Genomic DNA, 26,870 nt, shown 5'->3' with positions numbered 1-26,870 from the left:
TCATTTTCTGTTTTGGGATATTTTATTAAGTTTAAATGGAGCTTGATTGTTAAAAATCCTTCAGAGTAAAGTTAAACAAGTTAAAAGTCAGAAACTTAAGGAGCTGTTTTAATGAAAATGCTTTCTCTGTCCAACAGATTATTGGAAATTGTGTTTCGATATTGGTTCTGAGTTCAGCACTCCCTGTAATGTCAAGAACTTTGGGTAAGATTAATTATAATAATTAATCTTGAGAATAGTATTTACTACTGCACTTATACTAGTGTTTGTCAGGAAATTGGGTTGCTTTCCAGCCAGATGTAATGTGAGTTGGCGTAGCGTTCCTCTGCCATTGTTACTAAATATACCACCATAACTACTTATCACTGGTAATTTGAAAGTATTATACATTTCAGTGGGTTATAATAAAATTACTTGCTTACAGTGGTGAAATACTGTCTTGTTGGTGAGATGGTAAATGTGAGAGCATAAACTTGTGATTCAAAAACAAGTTAACGGACAAATTATAAAATACAGTGGATTCTGGTTAATTAGGACATATTGAGATGTTGAAGTTTCATGGAAATAGTTTAACAGAAGAACATAAGAAATAGGAGCAGGAGTAGGCCATCCGGTCCATCGAGCCCGCCCCGCCATTCAATAAGATCATGACTTATCTGTCTGTAAACTCAGCTCCATCTACCTGGCTTTTACCCATAACCCTTAATTTCCTTACTGTATAAAAACCTATCTAACTCTTTCTTAAATATAGTTAGTGAAGAAGCCTCAACTGCTTCCCTGGGCAGAGAATTCCACAGATTCACCACTCTGGGAAAAACAGTTTCTCTTCATCTCCATCCTAAATCTTTTCCCCTGAATCTTGAGGCAATGTCCCCTGGCTCTAGTCTCACCTAGCAATGGAAATAACTTTCCTACTTCTATCTTATCTATCCCTTTCAAAATTTTGTATGTTTCTATAAGATCCCTTCTCATTCTTCTGAATTTCAGAGAGTATAATCCCAGGGGACTCAATCTCTCCTCATGGGTTAACCCCTTCATCCCTGGAATCAACCTGGTGAAACTCCTCCGCACTGCTTCCAAAGCCAGTATATCCTTCCTCAAGTATGGAGACCAGAACAGCGCACAGTACTCCAGGTGTGGCCTCACCAGTACCCAGTATAGTTGCAACATAGAAACATAGAAAATAGGTGCAGGAGTAGGCCATTTGGCCCTTCGAGCCTGTACCGCCATTCAGTATGATCAAGGCTGATCATCTAACTCAAAACCCTGTACCTGCTTTCTCTCTGTACCGCTTGATCCCTTTAGTCACAAGGGCCATATCTAACTTCCTCTTAAATATAGCCAATGAACCGGCCTCAACTGTTTCCTGTGGCAGAGAATTCCACAGATTCACCACTGTGTGTGAAGAACTTTTTCCTCATCTCCATCCTAAAAGGCTTCCCCTTTATCCTTAAACTGTGACTCCTCGTTCTGGACTTCCCCAACATCGGGAACAATCTTCCTGCATCTAGCCTGTCCAATCCCTTTAGAATTCTATACGTTTCAATAAGATCCCCCCTCAATCTTCTAAATTCCAGTGAGTATAAGCCTAGTCGATCCAGTGTTTCTTCATATGAAAGTCCTGCCATCCCAGGAATCAATCTGGTGAACCTTCTCTGTACTCCCTCTATGGCAAGAATGTCTTTCCTCAGATTAGGGGACCAAAACTGCACACAATACTCTAGGTGCGATCTCACCAAGGCCTTGTACAACTACAGTAGAACCTCCCTGCTCCTGTACTCAAATCCTTTTGCTATGAATGCCAACATACCATTTGCCTTTTTCACTGCCTGCTGTACCTGCATGCCCACCTTCAATGACTGGTGTACAATGACACCCAGGTCTCGTTGCATCTCCCCTTTTCCTAATCGGCCACCATTCAGATAATAATCAGTTTTCCTGTTCTTGCAACCAAAGTGGGTAACCTCACATTAAATTGCATCTGCCATGAATTTGCCCACTCACCTAACCTATCCAAGTCACCCTGCATCCTCTTAGCATCCTCCTCACAGCTAACACCTCCGCCCAGCTTTGTGTCATCCACAAACTTGGAGATGCTGCATTTAATTCCCTCGTCTAAATCATTAATATATATTGTAAACAACTGGGGTCCCAGCACTGAGCCTTGCGGTACCCCACTAGTCACTGCCTGCCATTCTGAAAAGGTCCCGTTTACTCCCACTCTTTGCTTCCTGTCTGCCAACCAATTCTCTATCCACATCAATACCATACCCCCAATACCGTGTGCTTTAAGTTTGCACACTAATCTCCTGTGTGGGACCTTGTCAAAAGCCTTTTAAAAATCTAAATATACCACATCCACTGGCTCTCCCCTATCCACTCTACTAGTTACATCTTCAAAACATTCTGTAAGATTCGTCAGACATGATTTTCCTTTCACAAATCCATGCTGACTTTAGTCCCATGATTTCACCTCTTTCCAAATGTGCTGTTATCACATCTTTGATAACTGACTCTAGCATTTTCCCCACCACCGGTGTCAGACTAACCAGTCAAAAATTCCCCGGTTTCCCTCTCCCTCCTTTTTTAAAAAAGTGGGGTTACGTTAGCCACCCTCCAATCCTCAGGAACTAATCCGGAATCTAAGGAGTTTTGAAAAATTATCACTAATGCATCCACTATTTCTTGGGCTACTTCCTTAAGTACTCTGGGATGCAGACAGTCTGGCCCTGGGGATTTATCTGCCTTTAATCCCTTCAATTTACCTAACACCACTTCCCTACTAACGTGTATTTCCCTCAGTTCCTCTATCTCACTAGACCCTCGGTCCCTTACTATTTCCGGAAGATTATTTATGCCCTCCTTAGTGAAGACACAACTAAAGTAGTTATTCAATTGGTCTGCCATGTCTTTGTTCCCTATGATCAATTCACCTGTTTCTGACTGTAAAGGACCTACATTTGTCTTGACCAATCTTTTTCTCTTCACATATCTATAAAAGCTTTTACAGTCAGTTTTTATGTTCCTTGCCAGCTTTCTCTCAATCTTTTTTCCCTTTCCTAATTAAGCCCTTTGTCCTCCTCTGCTGATCCCTGAATTTCTCCCAGTCCTCAGGTGTGCCGCTTTTTTTTGCTAATTTATATGTTTCTTCTTTGGACTTGATACTATCCCTAATTTCCCTTGTCAGCCACGGGTGCACTACCTTCCCTGGTTTATTCTTTTGCCAAACTGGGATGAACAATTGTTGTAGTTCATCCATGTGATCTTTAAATGCTTGCCAATGCATATCCACCATCAACCCTTTAATAGACAATAGGCAATAGACAGTAGGTGCAGGAGTAGGCCATTCGGCCCTTCTAGCCAGCACCACCATTCACTGCGATCATGGCTGATCATACACAGCCATGTATGATGCAAGTATCATTTGCCAGTCTATCTTAGTGAATTCATGTCTCATACCTTCAAAGTTACCCTTCTTTAAGTTCAGAACCTTTGTTTCTGAATTAACTCTGACACTCTCCATCTTAATGAAGAATTCCACCATATTATGGCCACTCTTACCCAAGGGGCCTCGCACGACAGGATTGCTAACTAACCCTTCCTCATTGCTCAATACCCAATCCAGAATGGCCTGCTCTCTAGTTGGTTCCTCGACACGTTGGTTCAGAAAACCATCCCGCATACATTCCAAGAAATCCTCTTCCTCAGCACCCTTACCAATTTGGTTCACCCAATCTATATGTAGATTGAAGTCACCCATTATAACTACTGTTCCTTTATTGCATGCATTTCTAATTTCCTGTTTAATGCCATCCCCAACCTCACTGCTACCGTTAGGTGGCCTGCCTACAACTCCCACCAGCGCTTTCTGCCCCATAGTGTTATGCAGCTCTACCCATATCGATTCCACATCCTCCAGGCTAATGTCCTTCCTTTCTATTGCGTTAATCTCCTCTCTAACCAGCAATGCTACTCCACCTCCTTCTCTTTCCTGTTTAACTACTGAATATTGAATATCCCTGGATGTTGAGCTCCCATCCTTGGTCACCCTGGAGCCATGTGTCTGTGATCCCAACTATATCATATTCATTAATAACTATCTGCACATTCAATTCATCCACCTTGTTATGAATGCTCCTCGCATTGACACACAAAGCCTTCAGGCTTGTTTTTACAACACTCTTAGGCCTTATACAATTATGTTGAAAAGTGGCTCTTTTTGCTTTTTGCCCTGGATTTGCCTGCCTGCCACTTTTGTTTTTCACCTTACTACTTTTTGCTTCTACCCTCATTTTACACCCCTCTGTGTCTCTGCACTTGTTCCCATCCCCCTGCCACATTAGTTTAAAGCCTCCTGAACAGCAGTAGCAAATGCTCCCCCTAGGACATTGGTTCCAGTTCAGGTGCAGACCGTCCTGTTTATACCAGTCCCACCTCCCCCAGAACTGGTTCCAATGCCCCAGAAATTTGAATCCCTCCCCCTTGCACCATTTTTCAAGCCATGTATTCATCTGAAGTATCTTCCTATTTCTTCTGACTAGCACATGGCACTGGTAGTAATCCAGAGATTATTACCTTTGTGGTCCACTTTTTAGTTTATCTCCTAACTCCCGAAATTCCCTTGTAGGACCTCATCCCATTTTTTACCTAGATCGTTGGTACCTATGTGCACCACGACCATTGGCTGTTCACCTTCCCATTCCAGAATGTCCTGCAGCTGCTCATAGACATCCTTGACCCTTGCACCAGGGAGGCAACATACCATCCTGGAGTCTCTTTTGTGGCCACAGAAACGCCTATCTATTCCCCTTACAATCGAATCCTCTATGACTATAGCTTTCCCACTCCTTTTCCTTCCCTCCTGTGCCACAGAGCCACCCATGGTGCGATGAACTCGGCTGTTGCTGCCTTCCTCTGATGAGACATCTCCCCCCAACAGTATCCAAAACAGTATATCTGTTTAGGAGGGAGATGACCTCAGGGGACTCCTACACTACCTGCCTACTGCTACGCTGTCTAGTGGCCACCCCTTCCCTTTCTGCCTTTGTAGCCTTTACCTGCAGTGTGGCCAACTCACTGAATGTGCTATTCACGACCTTCTCAGCATCGCAGATGCTCCAGTATGAATCCAATCGTAGCTCCAGATGCTCAATGCGGTCTGCAAGAAGCCGCAGTTGGACACACTTCCTGCACACATAGTCATCAAGGACACTGGAAGTATCCCTGATTTCCTACATGCTGCAGGATGAACAAACCATGGGGCCGATCTCAGCTGCCATGACCTACCCAATACTTGCCTCAACTTTTGAAACTTTCTCCTTTGAAAGGAACTTACCAGGCCTTACTTCACTTGTAGTGAAGCTCGTCCTCCGCCTTGCGAGTCAAAGCCTCAAATCTCCACTTCTTTACTGGCCCACTCACTCACTGGCTGCTTTCTACAGGCTGCTCTGCTTGAGGTAACCCTCTATTTATTTTTTTGAGCTTTTCAAACTGCTTGGTCACCTGACCTCAATTGCCCAATCATTTGTTTTCTGCTGAGTCTGAGCTATTCAAATCTTGATTGTCTAATCAATGGCTTTCTGCTGAGCTATTCAAATCTTGATTGACTTGATTGCACAGTCCAACTGCCAAAACTGCCAGAATCTCTCGAGTCAAAGCCTCAAATCTCCACTCCTTCACTGGCCCACTCACTCACTGGCCGCTTTCCACAGCATGACCTCCCTGCTCTTGAATTCAATCCCTCTAGCAATGAAGACCAATATTCCATTTGCTTTCTAAATAACCTGTTGTACCTGCAAGCCAACTTTTTGCGATTCATGCACAAACACTCCCAAGTCCCTCTGCATAACAGCATGCTGCAATCTTTCACCATTTAAGTAATATTCTGTTCTTCTATTATTCCTTCCAAAGTGGATGGTCTCTCATTTACCAATGTTGTATTCCATCTGCCAGACCTTGGCCCACTCACTTAACCTATCTATATCTCTCTGCAGACTCTCCACATCCTCTGTGCAATTTGCTTTTCCACTCAGCTTAGTGTCATCAGCAAATTTTACTATGCTGCACTCAATGCCCTCTTCCAAATCATCAATGTAAATGGTAAGCAACTGTGGGCCCAGCACCGACCCCTGCGGTACCCTACTTACCACAGACGTCAACCTGAGAAATACCCATTTATACCAACTCTCTGCCTTCTATTGGTCAACCAATCCACTAGCCATGCCAATACACTTCCTCCGACTCCATGCATCTGTATCTTATTTATAAGTCTCTTGTGAGGCACCTTATCGAATGCCTTCTGGAAATCCAAATATACGACATCCACCACACTCATTATGTCCTCAAAAACTCCAGTGAGTTTGTCAAACAAGACCTGACCTTTCTGAATCCATGCTGCATCTGTCTAATGGAACCACTCCTTTCTAAATGTTTCGCTATTTCCTCCTTAATGACAGCTTCAAGCATTTTCCCGACTACAGTTGTTAAGCCAACTGGCCTATTGTTGCCAGTCTTTTGCCTACATCCTTTTTTAAAAAGTAGCCTGACTTTTGCTGTCTTCCAATCCGCCTGGACCTGCCCTGAGTCTAGAGAGTTTTGATGAATGATTACCAACACATCTACTATAAACTCCGCCAATTCCCTCAGCACCCTAGGATGCATCCCATCAGGACCAGAAGACTTACCTACCTTCAGGCCCTCTAGTTTTCTCATCACTACCTCTTTAGTGACAGTGATTTTATCGAGGTCCATTTCGTCCATAACATCATTCTTTGGCATATTAGACGTGTCCTCCACTGTGAAGACTGATACAAAATAGTCGTTCAATGCCTCAGCCATTTCCTTATCACCCAAAATCAATTTCCCCTTCTCATCTTCCAAGGGACCTACATTGACTTTAGCCATCCTCTTCCACTTTATATATTTATAAAAACTTTTGCTATCTGTTTTTATATTTTATGCTAATTTACTTTCATACTCTGTCTTCTGTTTCTTTATTTCTTGTTTAATTGTTCTCTGTTGCTTTTTAAAGTTTTCTCAATCCTCCAGTCTCCCACTACTCTTTGTGACTTTGTACACATGAGCTTTTAATTTGATCTATCTTTTATTTCCTTAGTTATCCAAGGCTGGCTCTCCCCACACTTACTGTCCTTACTATTGACTGGAATATACTTTTGTTGAGCACTGTGAAAAATCTCTTTGAAAGTATTCCACTGTTCCTCAACTGTCCTACCAAATAGCCTGTGCTCCCAATCCACATTAGCCAACTCCTCCCTCATCCCGTTGTAGTCTCCTTTGTTCAAGCATAATACACTAGTTTTCGGTCTAACTAGTGTAATCCCATCCTCCATCTGTATGCGAAATTCAAACATACTATGATCACTCTTTCCAAGAGGATCTCTGACTACAAGATAGTTAATTGTACCTGTCTCATTGCACAGGACTAGATCTAAGATATCATTTTCCCTTGTAGGTTCACTAACATGCTGCTCAAGAAAGCCATCACGGATGTATTCTATGAAGTCCTCCTCAAGACTTCCTTGACCAACCTGATTCACCCAATCTACGTGGAAGTTAAAATCCCCCATGACAATTGCCATTCTGTTCTTACAAGCCTCAGTTATTTCTTGGTTAATTGCCTCTGCCACTACAATATTTTTATTAGGTGGCCTATAGACCACACCCATCAGTGATTTTTTTTCCCCTTTACTATTCTTAATCTCTGCCCAGATGGACTCAACATTCTGCTCTGTAGATCGTATATCTTAGATCTAATCAAGAGTGCCACTCCACCTCCTCTGCCTTCCTGCCTATCTTTCCGTATTACTTGATACCCTTGAATATTTAATACCCAGTCATCTCCACTTTGCAACCAGGTTTCTGTAATGGCTATTAAATCCTGTCCCTTGGTACTGACCTGTGATCAGTAACCTTATTTCTAATACTACAGGCATTTAGATAAAATGCCCTTATACTCATTGTGCTTTTAGAATCTAGTGACCTATATGATTCTTGCTTTTTACTTTTATGCACTCTACTCTTAGTTTTTTTCTGCACTAACTCTAGCTTTGGTTCTCTGCATCACTTCCGTCTTTTCTGTGTGGGTTCCCCTTCCTCTGCCATATTAGTTTAAAGTCTCCCCAACAGCACTAGCAAATAATCTCCCTAGGACATTGATCCTGGCCCTGCCCAGATGTAGACCGTTTGGACGGTACTGGTCCCACCTCACCCGGAAGCGGTTCCAATGCCCCAAGAATCTGAAACCCTCCCTCCTGCAACACCGCTCAAGCCACATATTCATTCTGGCTATCCTGCTATTCCAACTCTGGCTAGCACGTGGTACTGGTAATAATCCTGAAGTGATTACCTTTGAGGTCCTACTTTTTAATTTATCTCTTAGCTCCCTAAATTCAGCTTGTAGGACCTCATTCCGCTTTCCTCCTATATCGTTAGTACCTACATGCACCACAACAGCTGGCTGCTCACCCTCTCCTTTCAGAATGCCCTGCAGCCTCTCCGAGACATCTCTGACCCTTGCATCCGGGAGGCGACACACCATACGGGAGTCCAGTTTGCGGCCACAGAAGCTCCTCTCTATTCCCCTTACCATGGAATACCCTACCACAACAGCTCCACCACTCTTTTTCTTGCCCTCATGCGTAGCAGCGCCACACACAGTTCCATGATCCTGGCTACTACTGCCTTCACCTGATGAGCCATCTCCCCCAACAGACTCCAAAGTGGTATATCTGTTTTGGAGGGAGATGACCGCAGGAGACTCCTGTACTACCTTCTTGTGACTACTCATCCTGTTGGTCACCCATTCCCTATCTTTTCTTAGATCCTTAAACTGGGGTGTGACCAACTCACTAAATGTGCTATCCACAACATTCTCAGTATTGCGGATGCTGCAACATGAGTCCATGTGCAGCTCCAATGCTGCCATGCACTCTATCAGGAGCTGCAGCTGGACACAGTTCCTGCACATGTGGTCTTCAGGGACACTGTCAGCCTCCCTGAGTTTCCACGTCGCAGGAGGAGCATGGCACGGGTCTGAGCTCACCTGCCATGTCAGAGCAACAGATGTTAGCGGAAGAGGACCATGGGAGAAAGGGAAGAGCCCACTGGGGAAGTTGAAAACTTTTATCTGTGAGTCTCTGCGAATCAGTTGTTTGCCTTGATCCTTCTTCGCCGAAGTCCTGTTTGAGCCAAAGCCCTCTCACTCCACTGCCGCCATATACTGACAGTATATGGCGGACTTCTTTTTAAAGTCTTCCCATTCTCTACATGGCTGACGTCATGTGCCTGCACAGTCTTGCCTCTCTTAACCCCGAGTAGTAAAATGCCTTCTCTTCAAAAATCCCTTCAGGCGTTCCACTCTCAGCCTTCTTGCTTAAAAAAAACAAACTAGGCTTAACTGAGTAACAAATTATGTACGTTTTAAATGTACATGTGGCCCCCGCTTTTTGAACATTCGCTTTATGACAACTCGCTGTTACGAAAGATTTACATTAGTACCTGTTTTCACTAACCAAAGAGGATTTTCACTTTTACGAAAAAAAGATGCCCGCTTTATATGTGTGTTTACCCTGAAAAAGACTACAATGACCATGAAGCCTTGTGCAGGTAGTTGTTTGTGCATGCGTGTATGTGTGTATGCATGTGCGTACATATGCGTGTACGTGCCGATTTTTTCTTTTCCCCCTCCAAATTGATTTTGGCTCGCTGCCTTCCCGAGCTTGATCAGTGAAACTACACCGTACCTACAATATTTCTACTTTATATAGGGTGTAAATTTATCATATTCCTGCTTTTACTATATGTTAGTGTTATTTGCTTTGATTTGGTAGGTTATTTTTTTGGGTCTAGGAACACTCAAATTTTTCCCATATAAATTAATGGTAATTGCTTCTTCGATTTACGACATTTCGGATTACAAATGGTTTCATAGGAACGCTCTACCTTCGGATTGCGGGGGAATCCTGTACAGAACAAATTAGAACACTACCAATATATTAGTTCCTAATAGTTATTGACAGCAGAATTCATACAGTGTACACTGCTGTGTTCTTTTGATTGTAAATGAACAAATTCAGCGAGACAGAGACGGCTAGTGCAGATAATGGACTACCTTCATTGCTTTTCTATATAAAGTAGTGTCAAAAACCATTGCTTTTTAGCTCTGCGCTGGTCGACCCAAATGAATAACATAATACAACCATACGCAACTGACACAATTTAAAAACTGTTCACTCTAAGCATTTGTAGTATCTCACAGCCACAAAGGTGCACAAAATTTTCCATCTTCAGTGTAACTTTAAGATGATTGTCAATGCTTTAATTCTTCGTAGCTCCATCATTTCATTTTCACTACCGACCTAAATGTTTGAAGCCATAGTGAAACATATTTTCAATGTTTGAAAATAGTTCTGAATTATCTTTCTGTTTATTTCTCACAAACTAACAGTGACTAAGAGTCTCTGATTTTTCAACACATACAACTGACATTATTTAAGAATACGTACACAACGCTGGAAGAACTCAGCAGGTCAGGCAGCATCCGTGAGAAAAGAGTAGCCAATGTTTTGGGCCGAGACCCTTCATCAGGAATGGGGACATTATTTAAAACTGTTCGCTCTTAGTATGGTGTAGTATCTAACAGCCACACAGGTGCATGAAACTGCACCAGTTGGAAACAGGCAACAGCTGTGTTGGAGAGCAGGGAAGGTTCAGGTATAAAAGGGAGACACTGCCTCATGGAATGGTCATAGATGGAGTGGTCCGACTCATTCGGGCTTTGGCGAGGAAGATGGGTAAGTGGACTTTTTTTTTCCTTGCATTTTTGAGGAATAGGGAGCATGTCTGTAGGGTTAGTACTTTGCTCTGGGTGTCAGATGTGAGAATTCTGGGAATCTATCAGTCTCCCAGATGGGCACATCTGCACCAGGTGCACCGTAATGCAGCTCCTGAGAGACCGTGTTAGGGATCTGGAGCTACAGGGAGTTAATCACCCCAAGGCAGCAGGAGTTAGACAAGTGGGTGACTGTCAGGGAAGGGAAGAGCTCTGATAGTAGAGAACACCCCTGTGGCCGCCCACCCTCAGTAATTGTTATCTGATTTTGGATGTTGTTCAGGGGGCGTGACCTGACAGAGAATAACCATGGTGATCGGGTCTCCTTCACTGATCCTGGTTCTGTGGTGCAGAAGGGAGAGAAGATGAGGAATGCGGTAGTCATAGGGGATTCCATAGGGAGAGAACAGACAGGAGGTTCTGTCAGCCTGATAGGGATACCTGCATGGTGTGTTGCCTCCCAGGTGCCAGGGTACTGGATGCCTTGGATCGGGTGCAGAGTATTCTGAAGGGAGAGGGTGAACGGCCAGAAGTCTTGGTACATATTGGTACCAATGACATAGGTAAAAGAAGGTAGGAGGTCCTAAAGACAGGATTCAGCGAGTTGGGTAGGAAGCTGAAAAGCAGGACCTCCAGGGTAGTAATCTCAGGATTGCTGCCTGTGCCACATGCTAATGAGCGCAAAAATAGTATGATCAGGCATATTAATGCGTGGCTGAGAGACTGCTGTAGGGGGCAGGGCCTCGGTTTCCTGGATCATTGCAGCCTCTTCTGGAGGAGATACGACCTGTACAAAAAGGAGGGGTTACACCTGAACCCAATGGGGTCTATTATCCCTAGCAGGCAGGTTTAATAGAGCTGTAAGGGAGGGTTTAAACTAATTTGGCAGGGGGATGAGAACTGGAGTGATAAGGCTGAGGAAAGGAAAAGCAGAAATAACTCAAAGATAGCTTGCGACAGATGATAGAAAGGACTGGCAGGAAATGAGGCATAATAACCATATAACCATATAACAATCACAGCATGGAAACAGGCCATCTTGGCCCTCCTAGTCCGTGCCGAACCCTTAATCTCACCTAGTCCCACCTACCCGCACTCAGCCCATAACCCTCCACTCCTTTCCTGTCCATATACCTATCCAATTTTACCTTAAATGACACAACTGAACTGGCCTCTACTACTTCTACAGGAAGCTCATTCCACATAGCTATCACTCTTTGAGTAAAGAAATACCCCCTCGTGTTTCCCTTAAACTTCTGCCCCCTAACTCTCAAATCATGTCCTCTAGTTTGAATCTCCCCTACTCTCAATGGAAACAGCCTGTTCACGTCAACTCTATCTATCCCTCTCAAAATTTTAAATACCTCGATCAAATCCCCCCTCACCCTTCTACGCTCCAATGAATAGAGACCTAACTTGTTAGGTCTCTAATCACCTAATCACAGCTAATGGGATTATTTGCAGAGCAATAGAGGCATGGTACAGTTAAAACAGAAAGCAAGAAATACTGGACTGAAAGTGTTATATTTGAATGCACGCAGCATAAGAAATAAAATGGACCAACTTGAAATTCAGCTACAGATCAGCAAGTATGATGTTGTGGCCATATCTGAAACTTGGCTAAAGGATGGCTGCCATTGGGAGCTGAATGTCCAAGGATAGATGGTGTATCGGAAAGAAAGGTTAGTAGGCAGAGAGGGTGGTGTGGCCCTGTGTATAAGAAATAATATTAAATCATTAGAAAGGGAGGTCATAGGATCGGAAGGTGTAGAGTTTCTATGGGTTGAGTTAAGGAATGGCAAGGGTGAAAGGACCGTAATGGCAGTTGTATACAGGCCTCCAAACAGCAGCTGGGATGTGGATTACAAATTACCACAGGAGGTAGAAAAGGCATGTTAGAAGGGCAATGTCATGATAATCATTGGGGATTTTAACATGAAAGTGGATTGGGAAAACCAGGCCAGTACTGGACCTCAAGAGAGAGAATTTGTAGAATGTCTTAAGGGATGGCTTTTTAGAACAGCTTGTTGTTGAGCTCACTAATGGATTGGCTCTGCTGGATTGGGTGTTGTGCAATGATCCAGAGCTGATAAGAGAACTTAAGGTTACGCAACTCTTGGGGAACAGTGATCACAATATGATTGAGTTCACTTTGAAATTTGAGAATGAGAACTAAATTCCAATGTGTCGGTATTTCAGTGGAATAAAGAAAATTACAATGGCATGAGAGGGGAACTGGCCAAAGTTGACTGGAAAGGGACACTAGCAGGAAGGACAGCAGAGCAGAAATGGCTGGAGTTTCTGCAAAAAAAGGAGGGAAGTTCAAGACATATATTCCAAATAGGAAGAAATTTTTGAATGGAAAAAGGACACTACTGTGGTTGACAAGTGAAGTCAGAGCCAAAGTAAGAGCAAAAGAGAGGGCATACAAGAAAGCCAAAGCTAGTGGGAAGGTAGAGGATTGGTAAGCTTTTAAAAAATGCAGAAGGAAACTAAGAAGGTCATTAAGAAGGAAAAGATGTATTATGAAAGGAAGCTGACAACTAATATCAAAGAAGATACTAAAAGCTTTTAAGTATATAAAGGGTAAAAGAGAGTTGAGGGTAGATATTGGACTAATAGAAAATGATGCTGGTGATATTGTAATGAGAGATACAGAAATAGCAGAGGAGCTGAATGCGTACTTTGTATCAGTCTTCACAGTGGAAGACATCTGCAGTATACCGGACATTCATGAGTGTCAGGGAAGTGAAGTATGTGCAGTGAAAATTACGACTGAGAAAGTGCTCAGGAAGCTTAAAGGTCTGAGGGTGGATAAGTTTCCTGGACTTGAAGGAATGTACCCTTGGGTTCTGAAGGAAGTAGCTGGAGAGATTGCAGAGGCATAAACAACGATCTTTCAAGAATCGATAGATTCTGGCATTGTATCGGATGACTGGAAAATTGCAAATGTTACTCTGCTGTTTCAGAAGGGTGGGAGGCAGCAGAAAGGTGTTACGTACCCCATAACTGGGTGTCTTACCAGCAAAGGTAGAAGTGTCCGTTGGAGTCTGGTGATACTATTTTCAACAATATTTATTAGCAAAAATATATAAAATAATATCAATGCGAATATATAGAGAATATACGTTAGCAATGCTAAACCTAAATAATAATAATAATAATAATATTATAATAATAATCACTAATGAAACAAGCTCTATCGTTGTCTAGGGGATAATGAATTGTCAGATGGAAATATAAAGTTCAGTTCAGTTCATGCAGGCTGCAGTATTTGTTTGTCGATGTGTTGCAATTTTTGGAGAGAGAGGGAGCGAGAAAGAGAGAAAACATGTGAACAGTAACAGCTATTATAATGCCAACCTTCCTTTACGATTTTGATCCATCCTTGCGTCGTCGTTGTGGCCATTCAAGTGTGACCCCTCTGTCCTTTAGCTAGACTGTTCTTCCATGGTGGACTCGTCACCCAGGCAAGGGTGGACACATACACAAGCCCCCACCGGTCTTGCTATAAACACTGTGAGTTAAAATTTACCAACCCTTCGTTTGGTCTCCGATGTCCCACACTGTCTCGTGAGTTTCTGCTGCTCACTAGCGTTTCTCCTGGTGCGTCTGAGGGGTGTTCCCCAGACCTCACTTTTATCCCCACTCACGGGGTCTCAGGTGTCAATCAGGTTGGGATAATGTAACCCATCAAACCAGCCCACTCTGGTTGCCCCCTGAGAGGTTTCAATGAATAGAACAGTACCAAGTAAACAATCCTTCTCCAAAAGACAATAGCAGTAATCAGTGGTTTCTCCCCTCTTTTGTCACTGGGAGATGATCCACCCTGGGTAACTCCTAGCTGTGTATCTCTCTCTCATTAACTTTCATGAACTGTTATCAATAACAACTGCCCTGGCAGATTTCCTTTGTCTCTCTTACTTCCTTGATACCAGCATCGAAATAGTAGCGATTTGTGATTCTCCAAAAGGGGGGCGGGGGCATGGGCGACTCTGCACCCTTCTGTCCATCAGAGTTGTTCATCCTTCGTAACAAAGGACACTATAGACCTATTAGCCTGACATCTGTGGTTGGGAAGTTGTTGGAATCGATTGTTAGGGGTGAGATTACGGTATATCTGGAGGCACATGCCAAGATAGACCAAAGCCAGCATGGGTTCCTGAAAGGAAAATCCTGCCTGACTAACTTACTGACTGTAATTTTTCTTGAAGAAACTACAAGCAGTGTAGACAAAGGAGATGCAGTAGATGTGGTGTACTTGGATTTTCAGAAGGCCTTTGACAAGGTGCTGCACGTGAGGCTGCTTTGCAAGATAAAAGCTCATGGAATTACAGAGAAGTTACTAGCATGGGCAGAGCATTGGCTGATTAACAGTAGGAATAAAGGGATGCTGCTATTCTGGCTGGTTGCCAGTTACCAGTGGAGTTCCACAGGTGTCAGTGTTAGGACCGCTGCTTTTTACGGTGATTTGGACTATGGGATTAATGGATTTTGTGGCTAAATTTGTGATGATACAAAGATAAGTGGAGGAACGGGTAGTGTTGAGGAAACAGAGAACCTGCAGAGAGACTTAGATAGTTTAGGGGAATGGGCAAAGAAATGGCAAATGGAATACAATATTGGAAAGTGTATGGTCGTGTACTTTGGTGGAAGAAACAAATGGGTAATCTATTATTTAAATGGGGAGAGAATTCAAAATTCAGAGATGCAACAGTACTTGGGAGTCCTTGTGCAGGATACCCTAAAGGGTAACCTCCAGTTTGAGTCAGTGGTGAAGAAAGCGAATGCAATGTTGGCATTCATTTCTGGAGGTATAGAATATAAGAGCAGGGATGTGACGTTGATGCTGTATAAGGCACTCTTGAGACCACACTTGGAGTATTGTGCGCAGTTTTGGGCTCCTTATTTTAGGAAGGATATACCATCATTGGAGAGGGTTCAGAGAATATTCAAGAGAATGATTCCAGGAATGAAAGGGTCACTGTGTAAGGAATGTCTGGCAGCTCTTGGGCTGTATTCCCTGGAGTTCAGGAGAATGAGAGGGGATCTCATAAAAATATTCCAAATGTTAAAAGGCCTGAAGATATGACAAAGTTATTTCCCATGGTAGCGGAGTCTAGGACAAGAGGGCATGACTTCAGGATTAAAGGACATCTATTTAGAACCGAGATGTGCAGAAATTACTTTCGTCAGAGGGTGGTAAATCTGTGAAATTTGTTGCTATGACCGGCTGTGGCGGCCAAGTTATTGGGTGCATTTAAGGCAAGAGATAGATAGGGTCTTGGTTAGCCAGGGTTTCAAGGGGTATGGGGAGAAGGCAAGGGAGTGGGATGACTGGAAGAATTGGATCAGCCCATGATTGAATGGTGGAGCATTCGATGGGCCAAATGGCCTACTTCTGCTCCTTTGTCTTATGGTCTATAGTGTCCTGTCCCAAATAAGTGGCATAGTGTCCCAAATAAATGAAGGCTATTTTCTTGATCAGATTTTGTTCTTTGAGAGTTGTCTCAAATAAGAGGTTGCCCCAATTAACCAGTGGGCCAATTAATTGGAATCTTAATCCACTGTCTCATTTTGCAGAGAAGGAACTAGACTGTTTTAATTTTTCTCCATTCAACAACTAATATTTTTCTGGAGGAGAATTAGATACTTGTTTAATAAAGAGAAACTGTGGAGGAAAGGGGAAAAAGCAAGTTAGTGGGATTAAACCAGGTTAACTTGTGGAGAAAGTACACAAATGAATGATTTGATCTAAATGTCTTTTGCTGTGCTGACTCCTCTATCTTGGATGGCTCTTTGTCTTCAGTGGATAAATCGAGTATGTCACACATAATTGGCTAGCCAAAGAATGGTCTACTTATTTTATTCCATAGACAGTTTTATGTGTGGAACAATATTTGACTTGGATGGTAGAGCAACTGAAGCAGGGTTTATTAGAGTTTCAAAAAATGCTACGCAAACACTGTAGGAACATTTTAAAGTGCTGTAGTAATGATCAAGGAATGATTCAAGTCTGAACTTTGGAACTATGCAAAGTGTGGAATGCAAAATTCGATCCTAGTAAACGTTCTGGATTTGTGGTTACTTATGAGCAATAGCTAAGTTGTCAACAATTTTCTTCTCAGTTTTATGCAGGGAATGGTTCTTTTACAGAAACTTAATCACAAGATTGATGGACCAAATGGCAACTTTCTGTGCTGTAATGATCATTGAGTTACTTCCTCATGATTAACTGTACTCTGTGTTTGCGTTGTCTCTGGTCCATCTCTGTCTGTGTTTGCATGATCCACTTGTTTTGGGGAGTGAATGCAGTTCTGTATTCCCCTGAAACAAAATCCAAATTTTCCACATGGGTTAGAATTCAAAAGTATTGGAAGAGTATCATCAATTAATATAATGAGCTGCCCTCTACAATATTGTTTCTGAGATTTCTCCCTTTTTCATTAACTGCTCTTTGCCCTCCACCATAACGGACAGTGTTTTCAACCACTTCTGTTCTATCACTTGCATTTGTGCTGTCACCCCTGCAGTTTCCACCCAGGGCGTGGGTTATGTTTCCCTTCTCCTCTTTTCTTGCCCTTTCGCTCTCACATTCACAGATCATCTTTCATAATTTCCACCAAATTCACATGACACCACCACAGACACATCTCCACTCTCCTTTTTGAAGGTACTATTCCTTCTACATTCAATTTCACTTTCACCACTTCTTGCTTCCCATCTTACAGTATCTTCCAAGGCATCGCAGGATTTGTGGCACTTTTCTTTCATCTCTTGCCCACCAAGCAGGACTCCAGGCATGCCTTCCAAGTGATGCAATAGATTCACTTGTACTACTTTCAATTTGGCTGTACTACATTCATGCTCTTAATGAAAGGCATATTTGGCGACAGCTGTGTGGAATACCTCTGGTCAGTTAACAAAAGTGCCTTAAGTTTCCAGTTGCTAGTCACTATTATTCTCATCTCCACTCCCACTATGACCTCTCTGTTATGACCTCCTATGCTGTTCAGAATATGTTCAGCTCAAAAAACACTGTCTCACTTTCTTGCCAGGCAGTCAGAGCACGATATTGAATTTACCAATTCCAGATAATGAGCCTTTCCAGTTTATATCCAACAGGTCAGTTCAGGTCTGTGTCATCAACTTGCAACATCAAGTAGTTTTCTCTCAAATAAGCTGGCTGACCTGCTGGGTACTTTGAGCATTCTCATTTCAGTTTTCTAGCAGCTGTCATATTTTGTATCTGTTTCACAAGTCCTTATTTCTCTCTTATCCACCTCCTCCTATTTACTTTTCCATCTGATCAGTCATCATTAACAACTTTTCACCATCCTCTCAGCTGGCAACACTTGTCCTGTATTCAGTCTTTTATCCCGGTCAGGCAGATCCCAGTCAGTTCAGATTGGCAACAACATCTCCTCCACAATCTCCGTTAGCACAGGCGCACTACAAACCATCTGCTCTACTCGCTTTATACTTACGATTGTGAGGGTAAGCACAGCTCCAATGCCATATTCAAGTTTGCAGATTTCTTAGGCCAAATCAAAGCTGGTGATGAATCAGCATATAGGAGAAAGTCTGAAAATTTGACTGAGTGGTGCTGCATCAACAACCTCTAACTCAATGTCAGCAAGACTAAGGAACTGATTGTTAACTTCAGGAGGAGGAAACCTGAGGTCCATGAGCCAGTCTTCATCCATGGATCAGAAGTGGAGAGGGTCAGCAACTTAAAATTCCTCGTTATTATTTCAGAGGACCTATCCTGGGCGCAGCATACAAGTACAATTGTGAAGAAAGTGCGGTAGTGCCTCTACTTCCTTCAGAGTTTGTGAAGATTTGGCATGTCATCCAAAACCTTGACAAACTTCTATAGATGTATAGTGGAGAGTATTTTGACTGGTTGCATCACAGCCTGGTATGGAAACACCAATGCCCTTGAACGAAAAATCCTACAAAAAGTAGTGGATTCTGCTCAGACCATCATGGGGAAAACCTTCCCCTCTACTGGGCACATCTATACGGAGTGTTGTTGTAGGAAAGCAGCATCCAGCCTCAGTGAACCCCACCATCCAGGTCATGCTTTCTGGCTACTGCCATCAGGAAGAACGTACAGAAGCCTCAGAACTTGCATGACCAGGTTCAGGAACAGTTATTTCCCCTCAAACATCAGGCTCTTGAATCAAAGGGGATGATTTCAATCAACTTCACTTGCCCCATCACTGAAGTATTCCCACAACTTCATCTCTTGTTCTCGATATTATGGATTTATTGGGTATGCTCACAGAAAATTATCCTTGGGGTTGTATATGGTGATATAGATGTGGTTTAATAATAAATTTACTTTGAACTTTTGTGTTCTTCCCTCATCTACAATATAAAACATATTTAATTTTTAACTTTTTATGGTTTTAATGAAATGTCACTGAATTAAAATATTAATTCAGTTTCATTCTGTGCAAATGTTGCTTGACCTGCTGAGTATTTCTGTCATTCTGTCTTTGTCTTTTGGCAGGTTAATGTCATTTTATTGAATAGTTAATCTCCAACTCTGAGGGATAAGTTATACAAGCATTTGGAAAGATGGGCTGATTAAGGATAGTCGGCATGGTTTTGTGCATGGGAAATGATGTTTCAAAATTTGATTGAGTTTTTTTTGATGAAGTAACCAAGAAGTTCTATGAGGGCAGTATGGTGGTCTATACGGACTTCAGAAAGGCCTTTGATAAGGTTCTGCATGGTAAACTGCTATGGAGAGTTAGATCTCATGGGATCCAGGGAGAGCTAGCTAACTGGATACAGAATTGGCTTGATGGTAGGAAAAGATGGTGTTGGTGATGAGAGATTGTTTTCAGACTGGAGTCCTGTAGTTATTGTTCCCTAAGCATCAGTGTTAGGCCCATTGCTATTTGTCATCTATATCAATGATCTGGATAAGAATGAACAAGGTTCTGTTTGTAAGCTTGTAGATAACACTAAGTTAGACTTTGTAGAAATTGAAGATAATAATCACAATTTACAGAGGAATTTTTATCAGCTGGCTAGGTGGGCTGTTTTTAATTCAGTAAAGTGCAAGGTATTAAAGTTTGTGATGGTGAATGAGCAGTAATGCCCTGGGAAATGAAATAGAACAGAGACATGTAGGTGTACCAGTGCATGGTTTCCTGAAAGTAGCTTTGCAGAAAATCAGGGTAGTGAAGAAGGCTTTTTTGGCATCCTGACTTTCATCAGTCAGGTCTTCAAATATGGAAAGTGAAATGTTATGTTTCAGCTGTGCAAGGTGTTGGTGAAGCCACATTTGAAATATTGCGTTCAGTTTCTGTCACACTGCTATGGGAAAGATAGCATTAAGCTGGAAGGCATGTAGAGAAGATATGTGGGGATATTGCTGGACTAGAGGGGATAAGTTTTGGAGAGAGATTTGGACTTTATTCATTGGAGCATAAGAGAATGAGGGACAATCTTGTAAAGGTGTATAAAACCTCTGTGCTGACCTAGAAATCTATCACTGTTTCTTCATAATTGCTAGAATTCCCTGTCTAACACCATTTCAGGCTTACTGACACCTCAGTGACTGCAACCATTCAAAAAGGCTGACTTGCCACCACCACCTCAAAGTTAACTAGGGATGAGTAATGAAATGTTGAAACAGCATGTGAAGCTGACATCCTCCGAATAAGTAATAAAATAAAGGTCTCTGTCCCAGATATATGAGCAATTATAGAGGCTGATAGGAAATTTCCCAAATTGAAATGGTATGGATTTAACAACCTAAAATTCTCATCCCTAAGTAGTACTTGTCTACTACAATGCCTGTCTTCTTCTCTTTCGAGCCTCTATTTCTCTTACCAGTTGTGCTCAGAAAATGAGCTTTTACACCACACAATAGCTAAAAACCTGGTAACCAAAAGTACTTCAGTTAAAATTACATTTAATTCTCTTTTTTGTGTGGAGATGCACTAAAGTTATACTTGTAAAACTTGCCTTTTTCTGATTGTACCAGCCAAAATTTAGAAATTTGTAGCATCTCATGATATTGTATGTATTGTTCATTGCTGCCCTTCTCACGGTCTGCAGTTGAAAAGTACCCACATCAGTGAATTTTGATCTGGTGGGGTACACTGGTATAATAGTAGCTTTATATCTTTTTTCTACTTCCAGAATTTTTTTCTGTTGACTTAAATGGAAGGGAAATTGAATGAATGTATGTTCAGTACTACATGATGCATTTTATGTTACAATTATTTTAGGTTGTATCAATAAAGTAAATCAAGAAAGCAGTTTCTGATGGAATTCAGCAAGACAGACAGACATACTTTATTGATCCCGAGGGAAATTGGGTTTCGATAGTCACACCAACCAAGAATACTGTAGAAATACAGCAAAATAAACCATAAATAATTTAATAATAATGTAAATTATGACAAGTGGAAATAAGTCCAGGACCAGCCTATTGGCTCAGGGTGTCTGACACTCCGAGGGAGGAGTTGTAAAGTTTGATGGCCACAGGCAGGAATGACCTCCTATGATGCTCAGTGTTGCATCTCAGTAGAACGAGTCTCTGGCTGAATGTACTCCTGTGCCTAACCAGTACATTATGGAGTGGATGGGAGACATTGTCCAAGATGGCACGCAACTTGGACAGCATCCTCTTTTCCGACACCACCATCAGAGAGTCCTGTTCCACCCCCACAACATCCCTGGCCTTGCGAATGAATTTGTTGATTCTGTTGGTGTCTGCTACGCTCAGCCTGCTGTCCCAGCACGCAACAGCAAACATGATAGCACTGGCCACCACAGACTCATAGAACATCCTCAGCATTGTCTGGCAGATGTTAAAGGACCTCAATCTCCTGAGGAAATAGAAACGGCTCTGACCCTTCTTGTAGACAGCCTCAGTGTTCTTTGACCAGTCCAGTTTAATGTCAATTCGTATCCCCAGGTATTTGTAATCCTCCACCATATTAAGAATATTAAGAATCCTTTTAATATTTAATAGAGGGAAATTGAAAATATTTTGAAACTAATATTGTTCAAATTGGTGAATGTCCAAAAAATATAGAAATTAAAACAAGATGTACATGTGTATAAAAATGTCTGTTCTATGTCAGGAAGTATATTCATTGTATATAATGAGTTATCACAGATAAGATTCAATTTTGAAGATTTTTATGGATGATTACAAAGTCTTTTTCATTGTGATCAAATCTTGACGTGGAAAGAAAACAGCTTGGTCTAATGAAGATTGTTAAACACCTAAGCCAATTTTTTATTTAAAGTAATTTGCATGTGAGGCTTTGTATCATAGCACATGCTGTGACTAAGAAGTTAGTATGTTGGCAAAAATCAGCCATCTCTTTAACTGAAAGAATGAGTTTCCTGAATCGTTTACTATAGGGATTTATGTAAAGAATAGAAGGGGAGAAAAAAGGAAGTGATTGAACAATTTAAAATTCTGCTACCAAATGCACGGACACAGCTGTCCAAACAAGATTAATGGGATGTATTAGAATACCGTGATTCAAGCAATGCTTCAGAAAATATCAAGGTGCATCATTTTGTAGGTTATGCTGAGTGGCACTCAATAGATGAAAAGAAATAAATGCATTTAGCAAATTCAAAGGTTGCGACACAATACGCAAAACAGTGTGGAGATTGAAAAGATTCCAGACGGGTGTAGTTTTGATTGTTAAGTGAGGGAAAATTGTGTTTTATCTTGAGAAAGGTGAAAAGATCATTAAGTTGTAAACCATCTAAATTAGAAGCAATAAAGGAGGAAAAGAATAAATATGAAGGAAGTGATTATGCATTGCCATATTTGAATTTCCTAAGTAATGGCTCTAGGTGGGAGGAGAGAGAGAAAGCTAAATAATTTCAAGCTTTTGGGGTCCTAGTCTATAATGATTCAAAAACTCTGGATTTCTCTGGAAAATCTGGGAAATTTATAGATGAGAAAGAAATTGTATAATTATGTATTCATATTCATAATTTGATGTTGAATGGGAAAATGACAAAGTCTATTGCAGGGTACCTAGAAAATCATAAAATAGTAGAATGAGCACAGTTCTTGAAAGAGAAATGGTGTGGAGTTCTGTGAGGCAGTACATAGAAAGGTATATATGTAGGAACCAGAGGAAGAATTGTATTTGGATTTTCAGAAAGCAATTGCTAAGATGCCTTAGAAAAGATTATTTGATAAGAATGAGTGGCTATCAGGCTGAGGTATATTGGATTGGTCATTGAAGACAAAGGAGTAATGAACAGAAATAAAAACAGGGCAATCTGTGTTGAGAGAAGAGGTCTTAATATTTTGTATCAATGAAACGTCATCAATCTGAAATGTTAAATGTTCCATATTCCACAGATGCTGCCTGACATGCTAAGTATCTTCTACTTTGATTTCAGATTTCTAGATCTGTAGTATTTTGCCAAAATGATGAAGCTAGTCATTTTTATCAATTGATGGAGTTATACAAAGAAGAGTACATTATTTACTTAGACTTTCAGAAAGCCTTGGACATGAGACTGCTAAAAAGGTAACAGCCTGTGTTGTTAGAGGGGAAGTACTTGTGCGGATGGAGGATTAGCTGACTGTCAGAAGTCAGAGAGTGGGGATAAGGGGTTCCTTTTCATGTTGGCTGCCAGTGACTAGTAGAGTTCTACAGGGATCAGTGCTGGGATTACAACTTTTCCCATGTTATACACTACATTAATAATCTAGATGAAGGAATTGATGGCCTTGTGGCCAAGTTTGCAAAGACAGGTGGAGGAATGGGTAATCTTGTCGAGGCAGGGAGTCTGTAAAAGGATTTTGACAAATTGCAAAAGTGGACCAAGAAGTGGCGGATGGAATTATAGCATGGGGAAGTGTGCAGTTATAAACTTTGGGGAGAGAATTCAAAAATCATAAATACAAATGGAAGTCCTAGTTCAGAAACCAGAAACCTGAAACCTACCAGATATTGAAATGCTTGGATGTGGAGAAGATGTTCCCATGAGTAGGAGAATTTAGGATCTGAGGGGACGGACTCATATTAAACAGACCTCCTTTCAAAACTGAGATGAGGAGGGAATTCTTTAACCCAAGGGCAGTGAATTCCTGGAATTTATTGCCATAGGTCTGTGGAGGCCTTAATTGAGTGTATTTAAGGCAGAGATTGATCGGTTCTTGATGGTTTAAGGGTTACAGGTTGAAGGTAAGAGAATGGTTTTGAAAAATATCGGCTTTGATTGAAGGATAAAAGAGACCTGATTGGCCAAATAGCCTAAATTCTTCTCCTCCAATTTTTTTTAAAGTGGGGAAAAAAACGGAAAATGCTGAAATCAAAATACAAAATGCCCGCAGCATTCAGTAGGTTAGAAGGACTAGTGGAAAGAAAATCAGTTAATGCTTCAGGTCTGTATTAAATCGATCGGGACTCCAGGGTTTGTATATAATCTTCATCAGTGACTTGGCCAAGAGACTTGAGTGTGATATTTGCATGTTTATTGGCTATAGAAAGTGAGTAAGCAATGAACAACACATTTAAAATAAAACCTGTAAAAGTGTGTATATACAAGTAATTTGCTGTTTAAGAATATGAATAGTGGGATATAATGTAAAGTTTTTCCCTTCTGTAGAAGAAAAGTAGGGTAGTATTTTCTAAATTGTGAAGGATTGTGGATAATGTGGGTTGTTCATACATCGGTTTCAAGATAGAACTGCCCTGTAGGCAAATCATAAAAAATTAACATAATGATTCAAGAAGCTGTTGGGTAAATACTCTTTAATTGCGAAAACCTGGAGTTTAAGGGTAAATCTACTTTCCATTAAATAGGGCATTAAGCTGTAAAACTAATTTTAGTTCTTTGTTTTTCTTTCTTAATAAATACTTGCCAAAGAGGGAGTACAACCAAAGTTCAGTATGTGGGTTCTGGATATGGGGCATTCTATAAGGAGGAGAAATTGAGTTGAACAGCATACTTTTCTCCAGAGTTTGGATGAATAATGTGTAATCTTCTGGAAATATACAAAATTATTAAAAGATTTAAGTAGGTGGGTGTATGGAACACGTGAGATGCTGGAAATCTGGAGAAACACACATGGAATGCTGGAGGAACTCATCAAGTTTGGCAGCAACTGTGAATGAAAATGAATAGTTTTGTTTAGGACTAAATCCTTTCATCAGGACCAATGAAGGTCTTAGATGACCTGTGGCTGTGGACCCAGATCCTTCTGTGTAAAATATCCTCAGTTATTGAACAAGTCCACTCCATGTCTTTAGCTTTTCAGATGGGAAGAGAATTGAATAGTAATTTGGGAGGTGGATTTAAGATTGTTGATCTTAGTGAGTCCTTGTAGAATGTTCTTTGTTCAAATCTTATTCAGGTTTCCTTTCTTACTATTAACTCATAAGCAAAAATGTTTTTGGATGTACGTGTGAGTGCAGTGAACTGATTGAAATGGACTAGAAGCAATCCCTTTGGCCCACGGTTTCTGTTTCGACCATGATGCCAATCCAAACTATTTCCAATTAGCTGCATATAGTTTATAACCTGCCAATTGCTGCTTGCTCATGTCTGAGTGCCTCTTAAATGTTATTATTGATCTGCTTCCATTATTCTCCTCTGACAACAAGTTCCAGGTGCCCACCACTCTCTGTGCAAGAATGCAACTTCCCTCATAAATCTCCTTTAACCTTGCCCCTCCCTCCATCTTAATGCCATTTTCTATTTACATTTCCACCCTGGGGAAAAGATACTGGCTGTCTACCCTATCTATGCTTCTCATAATTTTATATATTTCTGTTATTTCACTTCTCATCTTTCAATACTCCAGAGAAATCAATCCAAGTTTGACCAATTTCTCTTTAAAGCTGAAGTCTTTTATTCAGGGAGTATCTTGGAGAGCCTTTTCTGTACTGTCTCCAAAGTTTCCACATCCTACCTGTAATGCGATGAGCAGAAATGCATGCAGAATTCTACATTTCAATAACAAATTTCATGCCGAATGCTGGTGATATTAAACCTGACTCTGATTCTGAAATTTGGACTAACCAAAGTTTAATAAAGAAGCACATGACTTCCCAGCTTTTATACTCAAAACTTTGATTATGGCAAGTATGCTTCTTCGTTACCCTATCTAGTCCGGTTGAGGTTTTCAGGGAGCTGCAGACTTGTACCTCAAGATCCTTCTGTATATCAGTGCTCCTAAAGGCACTGCCATTTACTGTATGTTTTCATCTGACTTTTGACCTCCCATAATGCAAGACCTCACAACTGTCTGATTTAAGTTCTGCTCTTTATCTGCCCACATTTCCAGTTGGTCAATATCCTGCTGAATATTCTGAATACAACCTTCTTCACTATCCATAACTCTTGTCAAACTTTGTGTTGTCTGAAACTTTACAAATCAAGCTACATACGTTTTTGTCCAGAACATGTCTATCACAAACACTACTGGACACAGACCTCCAGTCTGAATAACACCCATCCACAACTACATTCTTCCAAGGCCAGGTTAGTTTTGATTACAATTTATTAAGTCACATGCACCTCAATCTTCTGGATCAGCCTACAATGTGGGGGAAATTTTAGTAAGTTTTCTTGTAATAATGTGGTTCTTTATCAGTTGTGTGATGGAGAAGGCTGCTTGATAATTATTTGAGATGATTACTTTTAAAATGTTATTATAACTGAATTGTCTAAATTGGAGAATTTTTATGAATGATAAGTAAGCACTTGTCTAATTATCTCAATTTCTAGTGATCTTTTAACTTTTTAATAGTTGTTTAAAAACTGAGTATGCACCATCAATAATAGTTCCATGGCTTGGCCACAAGAGCAGAATATAACACTTCAAAGAAATTTGTCTTCTGGAAGTTATGTTTGTATAATATTTAATGTTTTTAATCTTTAATGAGAATTTTCCAGAAATGAGGAAGTAGACAGTTTTCTCATTTTGTGGTGGCCAGGATAGGGCGTTAGGTTTCTGCAGTCCGCTATTGACCTGTTAAGTTATTACATTTGATGCCTGTGG

The 26,870-nt window shown here is 41.2% G+C and overlaps 1 protein-coding gene across 3 annotated transcripts in view; it reads left to right on the top strand.

Moving 5' to 3' along the window:
* The window catches only part of lmbr1 (limb development membrane protein 1), a 211,461-nt gene that overhangs the window by 152,334 nt on the left and 32,257 nt on the right, over positions 1-26,870 (top strand). For all 3 annotated transcript variants that reach the window (XM_059971871.1, XM_059971870.1, XM_059971873.1), the window contains one exon: positions 138-204. In XM_059971871.1, coding sequence (XP_059827854.1) covers positions 138-204 — 67 coding nt within the window. The remainder of the gene's footprint in view (positions 1-137; positions 205-26,870) is intronic.

The sequence above is a fragment of the Hypanus sabinus genome, chromosome 6, assembly GCF_030144855.1.
Source record: "Hypanus sabinus isolate sHypSab1 chromosome 6, sHypSab1.hap1, whole genome shotgun sequence".
NCBI lineage: Eukaryota > Metazoa > Chordata > Chondrichthyes > Myliobatiformes > Dasyatidae > Hypanus > Hypanus sabinus.
Note: the sequence above shows the minus strand (reverse complement) of the source record. Positions and strands in the feature narration are given on the sequence as shown.